General features: G+C 37.3%; 1 protein-coding gene across 1 annotated transcript; it reads left to right on the forward strand.

Annotated features, from left to right (window-relative positions):
• Window positions 1-11,415: 11,415 nt before the first annotated feature.
• LOC138888065 (uncharacterized) lies at window positions 11,416-12,020 on the forward strand. Its single transcript, XM_070169866.1, has 2 exons — window positions 11,416-11,610; window positions 11,655-12,020. The coding sequence occupies exons 1-2, from the start codon at window positions 11,416-11,418 to the stop codon at window positions 12,018-12,020; spliced, it is 561 nt and encodes a 186-aa protein (XP_070025967.1).
• Window positions 12,021-19,573: the final 7,553 nt, after the last annotated feature.

A 19,573-nucleotide genomic window follows, 5' to 3' on the forward strand; every position in this document is an offset into this window, starting at 1 on the left:
TGAAAAATGGATTACCCGGCGAATAATATGGGTAACCATATTATCCATAACTTCTTGAATATGATCACTTTTAGAGAATTCCTAGTCTCTCAAACTTGAGAAACCCTCAATTTGAGGCTTTACAAATATAAAAGTTAAACTCATTGGTTATTCATTTTCTAAATGGATAATATGGTTCTTATCCATATTTGACCCGTTTTTAAGAAGTTCATTATTCAACTCATTTTTTAGTGGATAATATGGGTGCTTAACTGTTTCCTTTTAACCATTTTGTCATTACTAATAAAATGGAAGTAACCCAAAATTTTATATTCAGGGTAAGGGTTTGGGGGGGGGGGAAGGAGGTGATTCTCTTTCCCCAATTTTTGCTCAAACGATTATATTAACAAACTGTAAGTTATATAATTTTTTATAAAATATTTTTACTTTTCTACTTTGAAATATTAAAAAAAAAATTAACTTATAAAATATTTTTGGTAAAAACTTGGCTACACCTCCAAGAGTTGTAGAGGGATGGATATGATATAACATACCTTAATCAGATATTTCGAATTCGAGCTTTATGGATGATATCCTGTTAGAGTGCACTTTCAGTTTGCCTTGCGCGGTATAAATTTAAATTAGTCGGGGCCTCAATACAAATACCGAATATGGATAGAAGAAAGAAAAATCTGGGGGGCCCAAAACTTTGGGATTATTTCTCGAAAACATGTCTGTTTTTCTTTTTTCTCAGAGAACATTTTATAATTATTTCTTCGAAAATATTTTTGTGGTTTAGTATTTGGTTTAATTTCTTTTTTAACCAAACAGTAGACACATTGTTTTTTGATAAGTTTTCGGTTTCTTTCGAACAAACAAATTTCTAAAAAATTCTTAGAAGGAAAATAAAAGTTGTTGCAAAAGAAAAAGAGACAATAATTAGTTGTATTGGAGAACAAGAAAAGTTATCATTGTTTATCCACAATCTTTTTGGATAGTTTCCAAACAAATTTGGCACTAAACGTAAATTTCACCATGTGAAGGAATGCTAAAAGTAAAAAAAAAATGTTTAGTCGATTCTATGAATTGGTGTGTTCAGTTGAAAAATATGTTATAAAACATTTGGGATGAATTACAATGTAGTAGAATTCCTTTTATTTAAAGGGAAAAAATGATTTAGCCACCAAGTAATAAACCCTAAAATTTCTCTAAAATATAGATATTTACCATAAATAAAATACGATTTATAACACTTTCCCTTAAATGTCTATTCACCGGATAATATGCTTCGTTAAAGCCTTAACTAAAATAAAACCCAATGAAAAACAATTCTAGTGAAGGAAAAAGAGTACACATATCTAACAATACGCCTTTGAGTTGCCTCGTTAAAAACCTTGCAAGGAAAACTCAGTTGGACAAAAACTCGTAAGAAAAAAAAGTACAACGTGTATTGACTCCCCCTGATGAGAACATCAATTCAGATATTTGAGTCTTTGCATTCAAATCTTGTGCACCGTCTTCAAAGAATTATTGGTATAGATTTGATAAACAAATCAGCCATATTAACTTGAACGAATTTGTTTCAGCTTGAAATCATCATTCCTGATAGATATGTAAAGTCTTCATATAATATCGTGGAATGACTTTTTCAATATCTCCATAGAGATTCTCGCTATCATATTATCATACTTATGGTTACAGTAAGATACATATGTGCACAAATTGCACTTAGAATATAGTACTTCAGGACCAAGAAATTCTCCAAGAATTGTATATGCTATCAACATTTTAAATCGTTCATGGATTGTCAAATAAGTATAGTCAAATAACCATATAAATAGACTTTAGATTTATATCAAGTTTCATGTCATGTCAGACATATAAAATATATGAAAGTTATTGCACACATCATTGACTTTATACTTTCAAGTGTTTGAACTATAGGTCCAAAACTATATGTCTTTTATATGAAACCAATTCTACTTGAATTGTTTCTTCAGACTTAAGATCCTTTTATATATATATATATATATATATATATATATATATATATATATATATATAACATTATCATAGATGTAATCGACGAACATTTTATATCGGTTCCAGCCACCTTTTTTCATAAAGACATGACATTGAAATCTCTTTATTCATATTTTCAGGAAGTTGAACCTCTATTGAGATTTTATGAAGTATTATGTCATGTGATCTTTTGGATCACCTGCCTCTTTATTATGATCATTTTGACCATTTTCTCGTCTTTTTTATCAAGAATTTTATTCGAAACCGATTTGTCTATACACTTTAAGCATACCATAGACTTTGTCTTTCCATGACTTATTCTAATAGGAGCATATGCAGTGAGAATATAGTTACTTTCTTTGGGTCAGCAAATGCGTTTGGCATGCTTTGCAATATATTGTAGATAAATTATCTTTTTATGAACTTCAAATTCATATTATCTTATTCGAGGATCTAGATGTAGAAATGATAATGCAATCCGTAACTTTTTCTCAACTGTTTATCATGTCCCCCCCCCCCCTCATGTTAGAAAAACTAACTTGCTTCCTCAACTTTGGAAACCCGCTTTTATGCGCTATGGTGTTAATCAAAATATACACAGCACATCAATAATAATAAGATGAAATTATTTGGCTCTTGACCCTGAACCACTTGTGAGGGAGAATGTAATATACTTTTGTATATAACGTATATCAAACTGATATAGATAACTTTGTTCTCATAAGCAATAGTTTAGTTATTAAGTGGAGGCACGCAATAAATCATTTTGCTAAACCAGTTGTGATGTAAATCAACTTATCAAGATGAACTGTCTTGAATAGAAAATATGAAAATTATGCTTAAAATTAAATTATTGAGCAAGTTACCTCGCAAATACCAGATTGCGGGTTAATAACAACCGCACATGTAACCATCTCATAGATGCATCTTATGTGGTATATATGGCAGGTGAATGTGCACATATTCACCTTTGATATTTCCAGCATTCATGAGATTCAATCCTAATTTTATTTGGTATATTAATTAATGAGAATAAGCAACATAAAAGAGTTCGTAAAGAACTTTCTAGTTCTTTAATATTTATTCATGTGAATTCTCTTTTATTGTTGCACATCATACTTAATTTAACATGGCTAAACTAATTATGCCACTGAATAAATTATCAATATTGATAAAGTTTAGGTTTACACCATGACATGTGCAATTATCAGTAAACTCCAAGTTTATTATGATATGAGTTTTCATATCAATAAAGTTCTACTTTATTGTGGCATTCTTTTATTTGTATAGTACAAACTGGAGAATAAAGCAGATAGCTTTTCATACAGTGGCGGAGGCAGGATCTCCACGAATGGGGGTTCAAAAAAATTATTTTGTAACTAGTGGGAATTGAACTTATGACCTTATGAAGGTTTTTGAACCCCCTTGACCACTAAACTACACTTTTGGATTGTGTTAAGGGGGTTCAAAACTTAATATATAGAGGTAAAAAAATAGATTTTGCCTTATATATACAGTGTAATTTTTCGGCGAAGGGGGGTCGGGTGACCCCCTTCCGCCCCCTAAATTCGTCTCTGTTTTCACACACATATTACCATGCTACAAGTTGTAGTAATAGAAGACATTAAATCTTTCCTTTATTTATAGTCTCAATATAATAAATCGCTTTCGCGAATACTTTAGAAACTCAATACATTTCTTTGAGACTTACTTCGGCACCATACCTTATTGATAATCAAATTTATTTCTCCAAAGTAGTATAATTGGCGTTTCTAGAGCTTTCAATTAATTTTGTACTACCACATATTCATCAACATCCATATGTTGAATATCTCTTTCAAGGAGAAAGTCATACCATTATGTTCATGGTCAAAATCATTATAGGCAAGATATGTTGCTTCTATTACTTTTGCCCTGTAATAATCACATTGCCATAATATTTTGGCATAATCACAATAGGTACGTGATCAATGACCATTTATGTCATAATAACAAATTTATTTTCTTATTTCATCTCAAATCTCTTTCTAGATATTAGTGTGACATATCCACTACCACTAGCACGTTCATATTTTTCCAAGAATGAATATGTGTTCATAAATCAGATGTTATAGCGTTCACATCATGAATGGACCATAATCATTTGTATGTGCTTTACAAAATTTCATGTCAAATCGATGACAAACATTACTTTCATAGAGTGAAGGATTATTTTGAGAATCCTTATTATTCTCATTACCACAATGATGACGATTATAATTTCGTCAGTTGTATATCCACATCCGTTGATACCTTCACGGTAATAAATTTATCTTCTTTCAGACTTATTGCATATTGTTACGACATTTTCTTAAGGGAACGAGAATGAAGCAAATTCAATGGGACGGATTTTCACTTCTTGTGCCCACAATCATACATGAATTTGGTCATGGCAAGGTATAAGAAATTGGAAAAATTTCATATAAGAACAATCGGGCTCTCTACTTTTCAATTTTATAGCCCATATTTCAATTTACAACCAACTAGCCCAAAAATAATAGGCTAAGATTCAACATCCAACTCCAATAGATTCTAGAAATTACAATTTAATTTTTAAAAAAGATTTCTCAAGCTTTTAAGTTAATTTTTGAACCAGTAACTGTGACTTAAATATTAGTTCAACAAACCAAGTCCATTTGGATGGTGAAAATTAGATTTTTAACAAGCTTAAATATGTGGGTTTAAATTCCAAATTTGATTTTGTGAGAAATTTGGAGTGAGTGTTATTTAGACTTGTTAGAAATAGTATAAGAAAGTTGTATATAAAATTTGAAGTCATTTAATGGAGATTTGGACTGGTTTGAACAAGAATTGCAATTGAAAATCGTGGAAGAAGTTCGTCTACAGACGCTTGTATAAAGGTGTATAAAAGTGTATAATATTGTATAAAATGTATTTATACACTCATATACACTATTATACAAGATTATACATAATTATACAAAAAAACTGACTTTGTCTTCTCCCTTGCGTCTTTTCTAAAATTTAACTCAAATCTTGCTCTAAATTTAAAATATGAACTCCTTTTAATATTTTCAATCAATTGGAACAACACCTAATCCAAATAACTAACAAACTCAAAAAATCCTATTTTCGAAAGCAAAACTTTGAATGACCTTCAATGGTGGACTTCTACTCTTCAATTTTCTTACATTGCAACCAGGTGACATAGGGTAAGAAGCAGCAATGGCGGACGACCCCTTAAAGCATATGTAGAAGATGTGAGAAGAAGAGAGAATGAAAGCAATAAATGTGAGAACACTTATTTAACTCCATAGCTTTTAGAAGTAATGGTTGTAAGAACACAGATTTTGAATTTGCTAGTGCTTTTAAAATATATACAATATGGGCTAGATTGGGTAAAATTTAAAAACATGAGCCATTTTTTGTTATGGAGTGAAGTCATGTGTATTTTCTTGTAATTCTTTCTAAAAATTTTACCACTTCGGGTGGTTATAATTTCTCACAAACTCCATTAGAGTTATAAAAAATTTATTGGCTTTACTTGTATTTAAAATCAAATTATATAATGTCAAGAATTTAAAAGAGAAAAATATACTTACCTTAAATCCAAAATTTAATCTCGTTTGCCAAACTCAATGCAATTAGCACAAAAGCAACTGATCAAACATATCTCATCCGTCGAATTTGAAAAATCTGGATTTGTCAATTCGTTGCTATCATCACAGAATGCAACTCATCACACTAAATTAATTTCCATGGGGAATGAATTCTACGACAGGATAAGTCCAATACATCTAAACTGTTGATTAGTCTCTCGATCCAACGGCTTAGCTTCAAAATCCAAAACCCAATGGTTCATCATTTGTCTCTACTCAATTGGTTGGAGTCTCGTGCTGATAACGTGTTATAAAACAATAAAGAAGAAGAAGAGTATTGTAGAGAAAAGTAGAGAAAATTCTTATTGATTTGAGATGAATTACAATTTAGTAGAACTCCTCTATATATAGGGAAAAAGTGACTTAGCCACCAAGTAAGAAGCCCTAAAATTTCTCTAAAATATAGACATTCACCCTAAATTTGACACTAAAGGTAAATTTCACCATGTGAAAGGAATGCTAAAAGTTAAAAAAAAAAAAAATTAGTCGCTTCTATGAATTGGTGTGTTTAGTTGAAAAATATGTTTTGTCGATTTTTATCATAATATTTTACTACACTTGGAACCTACAGTGGCTCAAGGCTGGTATTTACAGAAAAATAACATGTTTTATACAACGTAACACTTTGCACGACCTAAAATCCCTTTTTTTTTTCTTCGCATGAAGAACAAATTCAAACAGTGTTAAATTCTATGTTTGAAAAAAAAAATGGCCAGAAAATGCTCATCAAGCTTTACTAGTATTGTTATTATTTTCTTTCAAGGAAGGCATGCTAGAATTCATCCTATGTTAGCATTGAAGTTGTAGACTTCGTAATATATACCGAAGTGATTACACAATTTGATCAGACCATGTCTCCGTTGTAACGATGCAAGTTCCAACTAATCGAAACCAAATTTGTGACGATCCAATCGATCGTTTTGCTTTCTAGATTTTCGTTCCCCTAAATAAGATTTTCTGTGTGTGCTTTAACTGCTTTATGATTTGCGGGGATGGTTAGTTCGGGATTTGGAAAGGGTTCGGGTTGAAATCGGGACACTTGGTTCCTTCTAAAAAGGGCTAAGTTTGACTTGAGTCAATGTTTTGAGTAAACGACCTCGGAACCGGGATTTGACGGTTTCAATAGGTTCGTACGATGATTTTGAACTTGAATGTATGTACGGATCGGATTTTAGATGATTTGAGAGCATTTCGGCGCTTAATATTGATATTTGATACCTTGAAGGTTTTAAAGTTCTTTAAATTTGGAGCCCGTTTGGACATGATTTTTTTTCCCTTTTTCCAAAATATTTTACTTTTTTTTCGAAATCAACGTTTGTTCACAAAATTTTCAATTTTCACTTGAAGATGCATTTTGGAAATTTTCGAAAATTTGAAAAATTCCAAAAAGCCGTTTTTCAAATTTTTCACTCATTACTCACAAAACTTCAAAAACAACCAAAACTGAAATTTATGTCCAAACACAACTCTAAATTTCAAATACCATTTTCACTTGAAATTTTTTCCCACAATTGTTTGAAATTTTAGAATTTTTATATCCAAACGCCTACTTGGTTTGGAGTAGGTTTTGGTGTTATCGAGGTCCGTTTGGGATTTCGAGCTTGAAAATAGTTCCGTACGGTGATTTAAGACTTGCATGCAAAATTTGGTGTCATTCCAAGTAGTTTAGGTAAGATTTGGCGCGTTCAGAGCAAGTTGGAAGAACTTGAAGTTCATAAGTTTATTCGATTTGTTTTGGGGTATGATTCTTAGTTTTGGTGTTGTTTTCTGCATTCCAAGGATTCGAGCAAGTCTGTCTCATGATTTCAAACTTGTTGGTATGTTTGGACGGGGCCTCGGGGGCCCCGAATGCCAATCAGACGATGCGCAGAGGTTGTTTGGCCTTGGGTGAATAGCTGAAGCATCCAGCTTCTTAGGCCCAACATAGGCAGCCTAGAAATTGCAGATGCGGGTGAGGATGTGCACCTGCGAACACGCATGTGCGATGGAAGAGACATCAGAAGCAACCGAAGCCGCAGGTGCGGCACTCGCATCGCAGCAGCGGTCCCGCAGAAGCGGGCCTGAGGTCTGTAGATGTGGAAGAGGCCAACTAAGGGGGAACCACATTTGCAAGGCCTTTTCCGCATATGTGGAGCCGCAGAAGCGGAAGTCCTGGAGGCAGAAAGGTTCATTTATTACCGGACTTAGGCCATTTTTTATCCATTTCTCTCACTTCTTGGGTAATTTTGGAGCTTCTTAGAGATGAGTTTTTATCTAGCTATTGGAGGTAAGTAATATCTATCCGATGTAAGTTAAATACATAGATTATGGGTAGAGTTTAACATATAAAATTGTAGAAATTATGGGTTTAGATGAAAAAACTTAGGTTTTGATAAAAATGGGATTTAACCACGAAAATGGATATGGAATTGGGTGAAAATTATATATTTGAGTTCATAAGGTTATGTGTAACAACTTTCTTCGAAAATTTTCGGAATTCAGATGTGTGGGCCCGGGGATGAGTTTTTAGGAACCTTTCAATTTGGGTTGGGAAATTACTCTAATCGGTAAGTTATTAACTCTTGAGCGTATATTGATTATTTTATATAACATTTGGTTAGTTGTGGATTGTTCGGCACCAAATGAGGTCTTTAGAGTGAATTTGTGGCTGGAAAGTGAGCTTTGAGACGAGGTAAGTTTCTTGCCTAACCTTGTAAGACGAAATTTACCCCTAGGTGATTTAAATTAATATTTGCTTCTAATTATGGGGGCTACGTGCCCATGAGGTGATGAGAGTCCATGCGTAGCTACTACTTATGCTTATGTCCGGATAGTTTAGGACCTAAATCATGAATATTTGTAATGTTTTCACCCCACTTGTTAATTAAAGTGCCTAAATTATATTGGAACTTGATAAAAGATCGAGTTTCACTTACTTGAGTTTTGGCGGGTTACTTGACCGTTAATAAAAATTGTGCTTCTTTGTGTATTAGTATTGGAATAACTTTCAAATCGAATGTTCATAAAGTACCTTCTCTTCTTGTGGAGCAGGCCGAAACCCTCAGCAGTAGAATAAATGTATTTATGGTTTGTGCCGCAAGACCCTTGGCAGTGTACACATTATTCTGGATCGGGTCGAACGACCTCGACATAAATCGTTCTTAATTACACTCGGAGCCTAATTATACATGATATTATTTTATGGCATGTGAGGGTGTAATTATTAAATGACAGAAAATGACTTGGAATTTACTACTTGTGAAAGAATTATTTACTCACTGCTTGTTACTGAGTTACTATTATTATTTACATAATTCAATGTTTATTTAGAATTTCCATATGTTGTTGTTAGTCCATAGTAAGTGTCGATGTCGACCCATCGTCACTACTTCTTCGAAGTTAGACTAGATATTTACTGGGTACATATTGTTTATGTACTTATGCTACACTTCTACACTAATCGTGCAGGATCTGAGGCAGGTGCATCTGGTAGTCATACCGGCGCGCACCATCGGTATTCCGAGGCCTAGTGGTGAGCTGCTTCCTGAGCCGTTCTGCAGCACATAAAGTCTCTCTTTTGTATTTATTTTCTGTCTACTTTATTTCGGACAGTAGTTAGAGTTTTGTATATTCTACTAGTTGCTCATACACTTGTGACACCAGGTCTTAATACGCTCACTAGTAATTTTTGCTGCATTTGTTTCCTTATTAGTCTTCGCTTCTCTTATTAAATTTTCTACTCCATATTTTCTTCACAAAATGGAATTTGAACTACTTAGCAATTTACTAAAAGGGAAAACTTCATGTTCAATTCACTGTTGACTTGCCTAGCAGTAACGTTTGGGGCCATCATGGCCCATAGGAGAAATTGGATCGTGACAATATGGTATCAGAGCACTAGGTTCAGGTAGGTCTCAAAAGTTATGAGCAGGCCTAATAGAGTCTTGCGGATCGGTGCAGAGACGTCCGTACTTATCTTTGAGAGGCTATAAAGTGTTAGGAAATTACCTTTTCTTCATATCCTATTGTGCAATTGATGTCGTGCTAAGTATCTTTCTTTTATTCTCTCACAGATGGTGAGAATGTGCACGACAAATGTTCCAGACCATGGAGGAGCTGATCCCCCTGTTGCTAGAGGCCGAGGCAGAGGCCAAGGGAGGGCTCTAACTTGTGGTAGAGGATGAGGACGTCTTAGAGTTGCTCCAACTATGCCACTAGTGGATCTATTAGAGGCTCCTATTATTGAGGAGTAGGGCGAGGTGCCTACACTAGAGCCAACTCCAACGGATTTCATGTCCGCACCAGGATTCAAGGAGGTTATGGGCCATATGTTGCGGTTCATGGATACTATGACTTAGGCTGGTTTATTTCCAGCGGTCCCAGCCATATCTCAGGCGGGAGGGGGAGCACAAACCCCTACCGCTCAGGCTCCTGGGTATGCAGCTGCCGTATATCAGACCCCAGGCATAGTACCCATGGGTAGGGCCTAGCCAGTTGCAGCAGCTATACCTGAGCCCAGGCCAACTACGGTCGGTGAGCCACAGAAGCTATTGGATAGATGGACTAGACTACACCCTCTTATTTTCGGAGGTAAGCGACATGAGTACCCCCAGAACTTTATTGATCGGTGCAGGGAGAGATTGCACAACATGAGGATATTAGAGTCCCACATAGGTGGACTTCATTACCTTCTAGCTGGAGGGCGGGCTCGTAGGTGGTGGCAGTCATATTTCCTCGGTAGACCAGCAGATTCTCCTCCCATGACTTGGGACCGGTTCACCCCTATTTTTCTAGATAGGTATATTCTGCCCTCTCAGAAGGAAGAGTTGCGATTTCAGTTCGAGCAGCTCCAGTAGGGTCAGATGTCGGTAACCGACTATGAGGCGAGAATCTCTAAGTTGTTTCGCCACAAACTTATGATACTTCCTACCAACGCAGAGAGAGTGCAGAGGTTTGTTGCAGGTTTGCACACTGGTATTCAGGACACTATGGCCCGAGAGGTTGGATATGGTCTTCTTACGAGCTAGTTGTGGAGATAACTTGGAGTATCGAGGGTGTATTTCAGCGTAGCCGAGATCAAGCTACGAGGGATAAGCGGTTTCGATATTCTATAGAGTTCAGAGATGGCCCGGCTGGGGGTAGAGGTCAGTTCGTGAGAGGTCAGTCTAGTAGGTCCACCTATCAAGCACTGCCTCCTCCTCGGGGTGCTATAGTGCGGCCCTATTTCAGCGTCATGCCAGAGAGTTCATACCGTCCACCAGCTATTCAGAGTTCATCTAGTGGGTATTCAGACCATCAGGATCAGACTTCAAGCTAGCAGTCTACCATACCAAGAGGTTGTTTCGAGTGGAGGGATCATAGTCATGTTGAGGAGGTTCTGTCCCGAGCTTCAGGGCAAGGCAGTGCAACAGGATTATCAGCCCATGATTACATCACCATCGGCTGCACCAGCCGTCCGACCGCCCAAAAGAGCGGGGTAGGTGGGTAGGGGTCATCCTATAGGTGGAGGCTAGCCAGCTACAGGCCAGTCAGGTGGAGGCCATCCAGTCGGTGCTCCAGCTAGATTCTATGATTTTCTGTCCAGACCAGATGCAGTAGCCTCAAATGCCATGAGCACATGTATTATTTCTATATGTGGTAGGGATGCTTAAGTACTATTCGATCAAGGGGCTATATATTTATATGTTTTTCTCTGTTTGTTCATTTTCTGGGTGTTTTTCGCGAGTTTTTGGGTACTCCTATTTATGTGTCCACTCATGTGAGCGATTCTGTTATTATGGATTGGATCTATCGGTCCTGCATTGTTACTTTCTATGGTTATGAGACCGAGGCTGATCTTTTGTTGCTTGATATGACCGACTTTGAGATTATCCTGGGCATGGACTGGTTGTCTCCATATCACTCTATCCTTGATTGTCATGCCAAGACTGTTACCTTGGCAATTCTAGAGTTGCCTAAATTAGAGTGGATGGTTCGTTTGTCAGTACATCTAGTCGGGTTATTTCTTTTCTGAAGGCTCGACACATAGCCAAGAAGGGTTTTTTGGCTTATCTAGTTTATGTAAGGGATACTACTACAGAGACTCCGATGATTAATTCAGTGCCTGTGGTTCGAGAGTACTACGATGTATTTTCCTCTGATTTTCCAGGCATGCCACCAGATCATGATATTGATTTCTATATTGATTTGGCTCCAGGTACCCAACATATCTCTATCCCATCGTACCTCATGGCTCCGAAAGAGTTGAAGGAATTGAAGGAACAACTCAAGGAGTTGCTAGCAAAGGGGTTCATCAGACCGAGTGTGTCACCTTGGGGTGCATCTATGTTATTTGTGAAGACGAAAGATGGGACTCTGTGGATGTGTATTGATTACCACTAGTTGAACAAAGTTACTATTAAGAACAAGTACTCGTTGCCAGGTATTGATGATTTATTTGATCAGTTGCAGGGTGATAGGGTGTTCTCTAAGATTGACTTGAGATCAGGGTAGCATCAGTTCAAGATTCAAGATCAGATGTTCCAAAGACGGCTTTCCAAACTATATATGGCCATTATGAGTTTCTAGTGATGTCATTCGATTTGGCTAACACCCCGTCAGCGTTTATGGATTTGATGAACCGGATGTTCAAGCCATATATTGATTTGTTTGTCATTATCTTCATTTATGACATTTTTATCTACTCGCGTAGTATGGTGGGGCACTAGCAACATTTGAGAGTAGTACTTCAGACCTTGTGGGAACAAAAGTTATATGCTAAGTTTTCCAAGTGTGAGTTCTTGTTGGATTCTATGGCATTCTTGGGGCATGTTGTATGAGGGTATTAAGGTATATTCCAAGAATACTGAAGTTGTTCAAAGTTGGACTCTTCCTACTACGACGATTGAGATCGGGATCTTCTTGGGGTTAGCAGGTTATTATTGTCGGTTTGTAGAGGGTTTCCCATCTATTGCAACACCTTTAACTAGATTGACCAATAAGGGTGCTCCTTCCGATGGTTTGATGATTGTGAGGTGAGCTTTCAAAAGCTCAATACCGCATTGACTTTAGCACCAGTGTTAGTGTTTCCTTCCATTTTAGGGATGTATACTGTATATTGCGACACTTCACGCGTTGGCCTGGGTTGCGTATTGATGTAGGAGGGGAGAGTTATTGCATATGATTCACACCAGCTAAAGACCCACGTGAAGAACTACCATGTACATGATTTGGAGTTGGTTGCGATTATTCATGCTCTTAAGATCTGGAGGCATTATCTTTCTGGGGTGTCCTGTGAGGTTTACACTGATCATCGCAGCTTGCAGCATTTGTTCAAGTAGAGGGATCTCAATTTGAGGCAGCGCATGTGGCTTGAGTTACTAAAGGATTATGATATCACCATCCTTTTATCATCCGAGCAAGGCAAATGTAGGTGCGGATGCCTTGATCAGAAAGGCGGAGAGTGTGGGTAGTTTGGCATTCATTTCAGCATAGGAGAGGCTATTAGCTTTGGACATTCAGTCCTTGGCTAACAGACTTGTGAGGTTGGATATTTCAGAGCCAGCCGAGTTCTTGCATACGTCGTCGCCCAGTCTTCATTATCCGAGTAGATCAAGGATCGTCAGTTTGATGGTCCACACTTATTGATTCTTAGGGAGATGGTACTACAAGATGGTGCCAATGAGGTTACTATTGGTGAAAATGGTGTTCTGCGACTCTAGGTTCACCTATGTGTTCTTAATGTTGATGGCTTGAGGGAGAAGATTCTAGTGGAGGCACACAGTTCTTGGTATTTTATATTCATCCAAGTGTTACGAAGATGTATCGCAACCTGAGGCAATATTATTGGTGGCGGTAGATGAAGAAGGACATAGTTGAGTATGTAGTGAGGTGCCTAAATTGCCAGCGGGTTAAGTATGAGCACCATAGGCCAGGTGGCTTACTCCAGCAGATGACTATACTTGAGTGAAAATGGGAGTGCATTAGTATGAACTTCGTAGTTGGGTTATCGCCGACCTTGCGGAAGTTTGATGCAGTTTGGGTCATTGTCGACAGGTTGACAAAGTCAGCACACTTCATTCCGGTGGTGACTGCGTATTCTTCAGAGAGGTTGGCCCAGATTTACATTCAGGAGATTATTCGATTGCATGGTGTGCCTGTTTCCATCATATCAGATAGAGGTCCTCAGTTTACTTCGCATTTCTGGAGAGCAGTACAGAGAGAGTTGGGGACCCGGGTAGAGCTAAGCATAGCCTTTCATCTGCAGACCAACAGGAAGTCGGAGCGGACAGTTCAGATCTTGGAGGATATGCCCAGAGATGGGATCAATTCTTGTCTTTGGCGGAGTTTCCTTACAACAACAGTTATTAGTCCAACATCGAGATTGCTCTATTTGAGGCTTTATATGGTCAGAGATGTTGTTCGCCTATCGGATGGTTTGAGCCCGGAGGAGGCTAAGTTATATGGTACTGATTTGATAAAGGATGCCTTGGAAAAGGTAAAGTTGATTCAGGAGAGACTTCACATAGCACAGTCCAGACAGAAGAGTTACGCGGATCAGAAGGCACGTGATTTATCATTTATGGTGGGCGAGAAGTTCCTCTTGAAGGTCTCGCAAATGAAGGGAATCATGAGGTTTGGAAAGAAGGGTAAGTTGAGCCCAAGGTTTATAGGTCCATTTGAGGTGATGAGAGGAGTTGGGGAGATTGCTTATGCACTAGCTTTGCCTCCCAGTCTATTGGGAGTTCATCCGGATCTCCACATGTCTATGCTCCGGAGATATCATGCCGACAAGTCACATGTGTTAGACTTCAGCACTATCCAGTTAGATGAGAGCCTGGGTTATGAGGATGAGCTAGTTGCCATTATTGACAGACGAGTTTGCCAGTTGAGGTCCAAGAAGATTTTTGCGGTAAAAGTTTAGTGGAGGGTCCAACTAGTTGAGGATGCGACTTAGGAGGCTGAGGACATGCAAAGCATATATCTACACTTATCCATCACTCCAGGTATGATTATACACCCGTTTGAGGATGAATATTTATTTAAGAGGTAGAGAATGTAACGACCCAACCGGTCGTTTTACTTTCTAGATTCTCGTTCCCCTAAATAAGACTCCTCGTATTGCTTTAACTGCTTTATGACTTGCGGGGATGGTTAGTTCGAGATTTAGAAGGGTTCGGGTTGAAATCGAAATACTTGGTTCCTTAATGTTGGCTAAAAAGGGCTAAGTTTGACTTGAGTCAACGTTTTGAGTAAACGACCTCGTAACTGGGATTTGATGGTCCCAATAGGTTCATATGATGATTTTGGACATGGGCGTATGTTCAGATCGGGTTTTGGATGATCCGGAAGCGTTTCAGCACTTAATATTGATAGTTGGCACCTTGAAGGCTTTAAAGTTCTTTAAATTTGGTTTGGAGTAGGTTTTCGTGCTATCGAGGCCCGTTTGGGATTCCGAGCTTGGTAATAATTCTGTATAGTGAGTTAAGACTTGCACGCAAAATTTGGTGCCATTCCGAGTAGTTTAGGTATGATTCGGCACGTTCGGAGCAAGTTGGACGAACTTGAAGTTCATAAGTTGATTTAATTTTGTTTGGGGTGTGATTCTTAGTTTTAGTGTTGTTTTCTGCATTTCGAGGATTCGAGCAAGTCCATCTCATGATTTCAAACTTATTGGTATGTTTGGACGGGGACTTAGGGGCCCCGGATGCCATTCGGATGATGCATGGAGGTTGTTTGGCCTTGGGTGAATAGCTGAAGCATCCAGCTTCTGGTGCAATCGCACCTGCGAAGGTTCAGCCGCAGGTGCGAGCTCGCAGAAGCGACCTAGCATCCTCAGAAGCGACCTAGCGTAGGCAGCCCAGAAATAGCAGATGCAAGTGAGGGTGCACACCTGCGAACGTGCAGGTGCGATGGAAGAAACAGCAGAAGCGGCCAAAACTGCAGGCCGACACTCGCGTCGCAGTAGCAATCCCGCAGAAGTGGGCCTGAGGTCCGTAGATGCGGAAGAGGCCAACTGAGCGGAAGTCCTGGAGGCAGAAAGGTTCATTTAATATGGGACTTAGGCCATTTTTGACCCATTTCTCTCACTTCTTGGGCAATTTTGGAGCTTCTTAGAGGGGGGTTTTCACCTAGCTATTGGAGGTAATAATTTCTATCCGATGTAAGTTAAATACATAGATTATGGGTAGATTTTAACAAATAAAATTATGAAAATTATGGGTTTAGATGAAAAAACCCTAGGTTTTGATAGAAATGGGATTTAACCATGAAAATGGATATGGAATTGGGTAAAAATTATATATTTGAGTTCGTGAGGTTATGAGTAACAATTTTCTTCGAAAATTTTCGGAATTCGGGCGCGTGGGCTCAGGGGTGAATTTTTAGGAATCTTCCAATTTGTGTTGGGTAATTACTCTAATTGCTAAGTTATTAACTCTTGTGCATATATTGATTATTTTATATAATATTTGGCTAATTGTGGGTTGTTCGGCACCAAGTGGGGTCTTTAGAGTGAATTTGTGGCCAGAAAATGAGCTTTGAGACGAGGTAAGTCTCCTGCAGATCCTTGTAAGAAGGAATGTAGCCCATAATTGATTTAAATTAATACTCCCTCTGTTCCAGTTTATGTGAACCTATTACATTTTTGGTCCGTTCAAAAAAGAATGACTTCTTTCTAAATTTAAAAATACTTTAGCTTAAACTTACAATTATACCCTTAATGAGAAGCTTTTATAACCACACAAATATTTTGGGGCTCTTTTTAACTTGTTTAGGACCAGAAATTCTAAAAGTCTTCGTTTTTTCTTATACTTCGTGCCCATTCAAACAGTTTCACATAAATTGGAACGGAGGAAGTATTTATTTCTAATTGTGGGGGCTACGTACGCACGAGGTGACGAGAATCCGTGCGTAGCTACTAATTATGCTTATGTCCGCGCACTTTAGGACCCAAATCATGAAATACTTGTAATATTTGCATCCTACTTGTTAATTAAAGTGCCTAAATTATATTGGAACTTGGTAAAGGAATTGTAAAAGACCGAATTTCACTTACCTGAGTTTTGGCCGGTTGCTTGAACGTTCATAAAAATTGTGCTTCTTTGTGTATTAGTCTTATAATAACTTTTAAATCGGATGTCCATAAAGTATCCTCTCTTCTTTTGGAGTGGGCTGAACGTCTCGGTAGTAGAATAGATGCATCTATGGTTCGTGTCGCACGACCCTCGGCAGCTTACACATTATTCTGGATCGGATCGTACGACCTCGGCATAAATCATGCTCAATAACACCCAGAGCCTAATTATACTTGATATTATTTTATGGCTTGTGAGGTTGTAATTATTCAATGACAGAAAATAACTTAGAATTTACTATTTGTGAAAGAATTATTTACTCACTTGGTTGTTATTGAGTTACTATTATTATTTACGTATTCAATGCTTATTTAGAATTTCTGTATGTTATTGTTAGCCCATAGTAAGTGTCGATGTCGACACCTCGTCACTACTTCTTTGAGGTTAGACTAGATACTTATTGGGTACATATTGTTTATGTACTCACGCTACACTTCTGCACTAACCATGCAAGATCTGAGGCAGGTGCATCTGGTAGTCATACTGGCGCGTACCCTCGATATCCCGAGGGCTAGTGGTGAGTTGCTTCCTGAGCCGTTCTGCAGCACCTAGAGTCTCTTTTTTGTATTTATTTTCTGTTTATTTTATTTCAGACAGTAGTTAGAGTTTTGTATATTCTACTAGTTGCTCATACACTTGTGACACCAGGTCTTTGTACACTCACTAATAGACTTTACGGTTTTGGAGTAATCATTTCACTGCATTTGTTCCCTTATTAGTCTTCGCTTCTCTTATTAAATTTTCTACTCCATATTCTCTTAACAAAATGGAATTTAATTTGAACTACTTACCAATTTATTAAAAGGATAAACTTCATATTTAATTCACTTTTGGCTTGCATAGCGGTAAGGTTGGGCTTCATCATGGTCCATAGGAGAAATTGGATCGTGACAAAATTGGTAAGACAACAATAACAAAATATCACTTAATCACATTTAGTATATATTAAAGAATTTGACCGAAGATTGTGACGGAATGAATAAACTTTCTTTACCCTTAATTAAAGGTCTTGCATTCGGGTACTGGAAAAAAAATCCTAAGATAATAAAGAGTGCTTCACCTTTAGTGGGTCTTATGAACCAAAAGTCCAAATTAGTTAGGATATCGAAATGGATACTGAAAAAAAAAAGAGTGCCAGACATAGCATTGAAAATTAATAAAAGGCAGTGCTAAGAATGAGTAAAGACAAACTACGATCGAGCTTCAGGTACAATGCATCTAACTCCTCAGTGCTAGAGCAAATAAAGAAAAGCATGACATTCCAAATCTCTTAACTGTTGCCAGAGAAGAAGGATAGCGATTGCTATAAGTTATCAATATGTGATGTTTTTTGTAGGGATTCCTTGCTAGCTCCTGGTGTGCCCCTCTTAGTTTTTAATTAATATATATATATATATATATATATATATATATATAGAAACTCTAATTAAAAGATCTTATGCAACATGTGGAGTGGCTCCATGCGCATATAACTATTTATTTCAACATTATGAAGATGACTAATCGAACTAATGATGATATACGAGCAACAACAAAAGAATTTGCTCTACTAAATTAGAGAACATGAAGCTGAACTTAATTAACACGAATGTTTACAACAACATAACCAATATAATACAAATGTAGAAGTTCATAATAGGCGCAAATATGCTTACTGTACTTTGAAGCGCAATATATACATTGAGACAAATCCAGAATTTGAAATGAACTACAGTAATCTCAAGTTAATATCCAATAACAATTGAATTTACAGTTAAATATGTATGAAATATTTAGTAAATTTCTTAATATATATACAGAATCTGGGTTTAAGCTACTAGGTTTACGTGAACTCATATGCGACGACAGTATAGATCCGCCCTTGAATATATATGAGGTACATAATATATGTATGTACAAGTCTGCAATTACTTTTCAAACAAAAAGTAAAAGTAAGGTATATAGTGATTAATTCTGAATTCTTCTATAATATATTGATAGGAGTAGAATCATAGTCTAATGCAGATGGTGCATGTGTAGGAGATGGGAGTAGAAGTGACTTTGTAGAAGAAGGGGGACGAATATTGAGGACAAGAACATGAGGGAATGGCAAATTGTTGACAATGTTTGTAGAGCAGAATAGTTCGGCTTAAGGAAGAAATAAATTGGAGAGTAGTAGAAATGTACACGAAACGGTTTAATTGGGTGGTCTAACGTCCACCTACTTGAAACATGTGATATGTTGGCTAAGCTTTAGTGTTGTAGGACCATTTACCCATACTCTCAACTCAAACCCCAATACTTAACCATTCCCACACACAAGAAAAGTTGATAATGATAAATGATAGAAATATATAATATATTGACATGATAGGCCAGTTTAATTTCTTAAGAAATATCCAGCCCCATAGCCATATTGGTGGTGGCACGTCTTCTTCACTTGTTGTCGTGGACCCCCTTCTCCCCTATTTCCCTATAAATCCTATAGCCTTTATTATCACTTTAGCTTTCTAACCATCAAATTTAGGTCACGCAATTGCTTTTAGTTAGGTCTTTGCTTGAATTTTGATCACCCTTCTTTTCACGTTAAGGTAGGGGCGAATCCAATCTTCCCATAATAATACAGCCAATATATAAATAATCTTTACAGAAATAATCGGCCAATCCAATGTTTCATAGTAATTAAGTATCTTTTTTTTTCTAGTTAGTATATATAAATTAACATTAAATATAAACATATTATATTAGTCAAAATCTGACCATAGTAGCCAACCCAGTTAGAACCCCGTCTAAGGGGCGGGGTAGCGAGTAGGGGTGTGCATTCGAATCGGTTTATCGATA

The sequence above is a fragment of the Nicotiana sylvestris genome, chromosome 3 (assembly GCF_000393655.2).
Source record: "Nicotiana sylvestris chromosome 3, ASM39365v2, whole genome shotgun sequence".
Classification (NCBI taxonomy): Eukaryota; Viridiplantae; Streptophyta; class Magnoliopsida; order Solanales; family Solanaceae; genus Nicotiana; species Nicotiana sylvestris.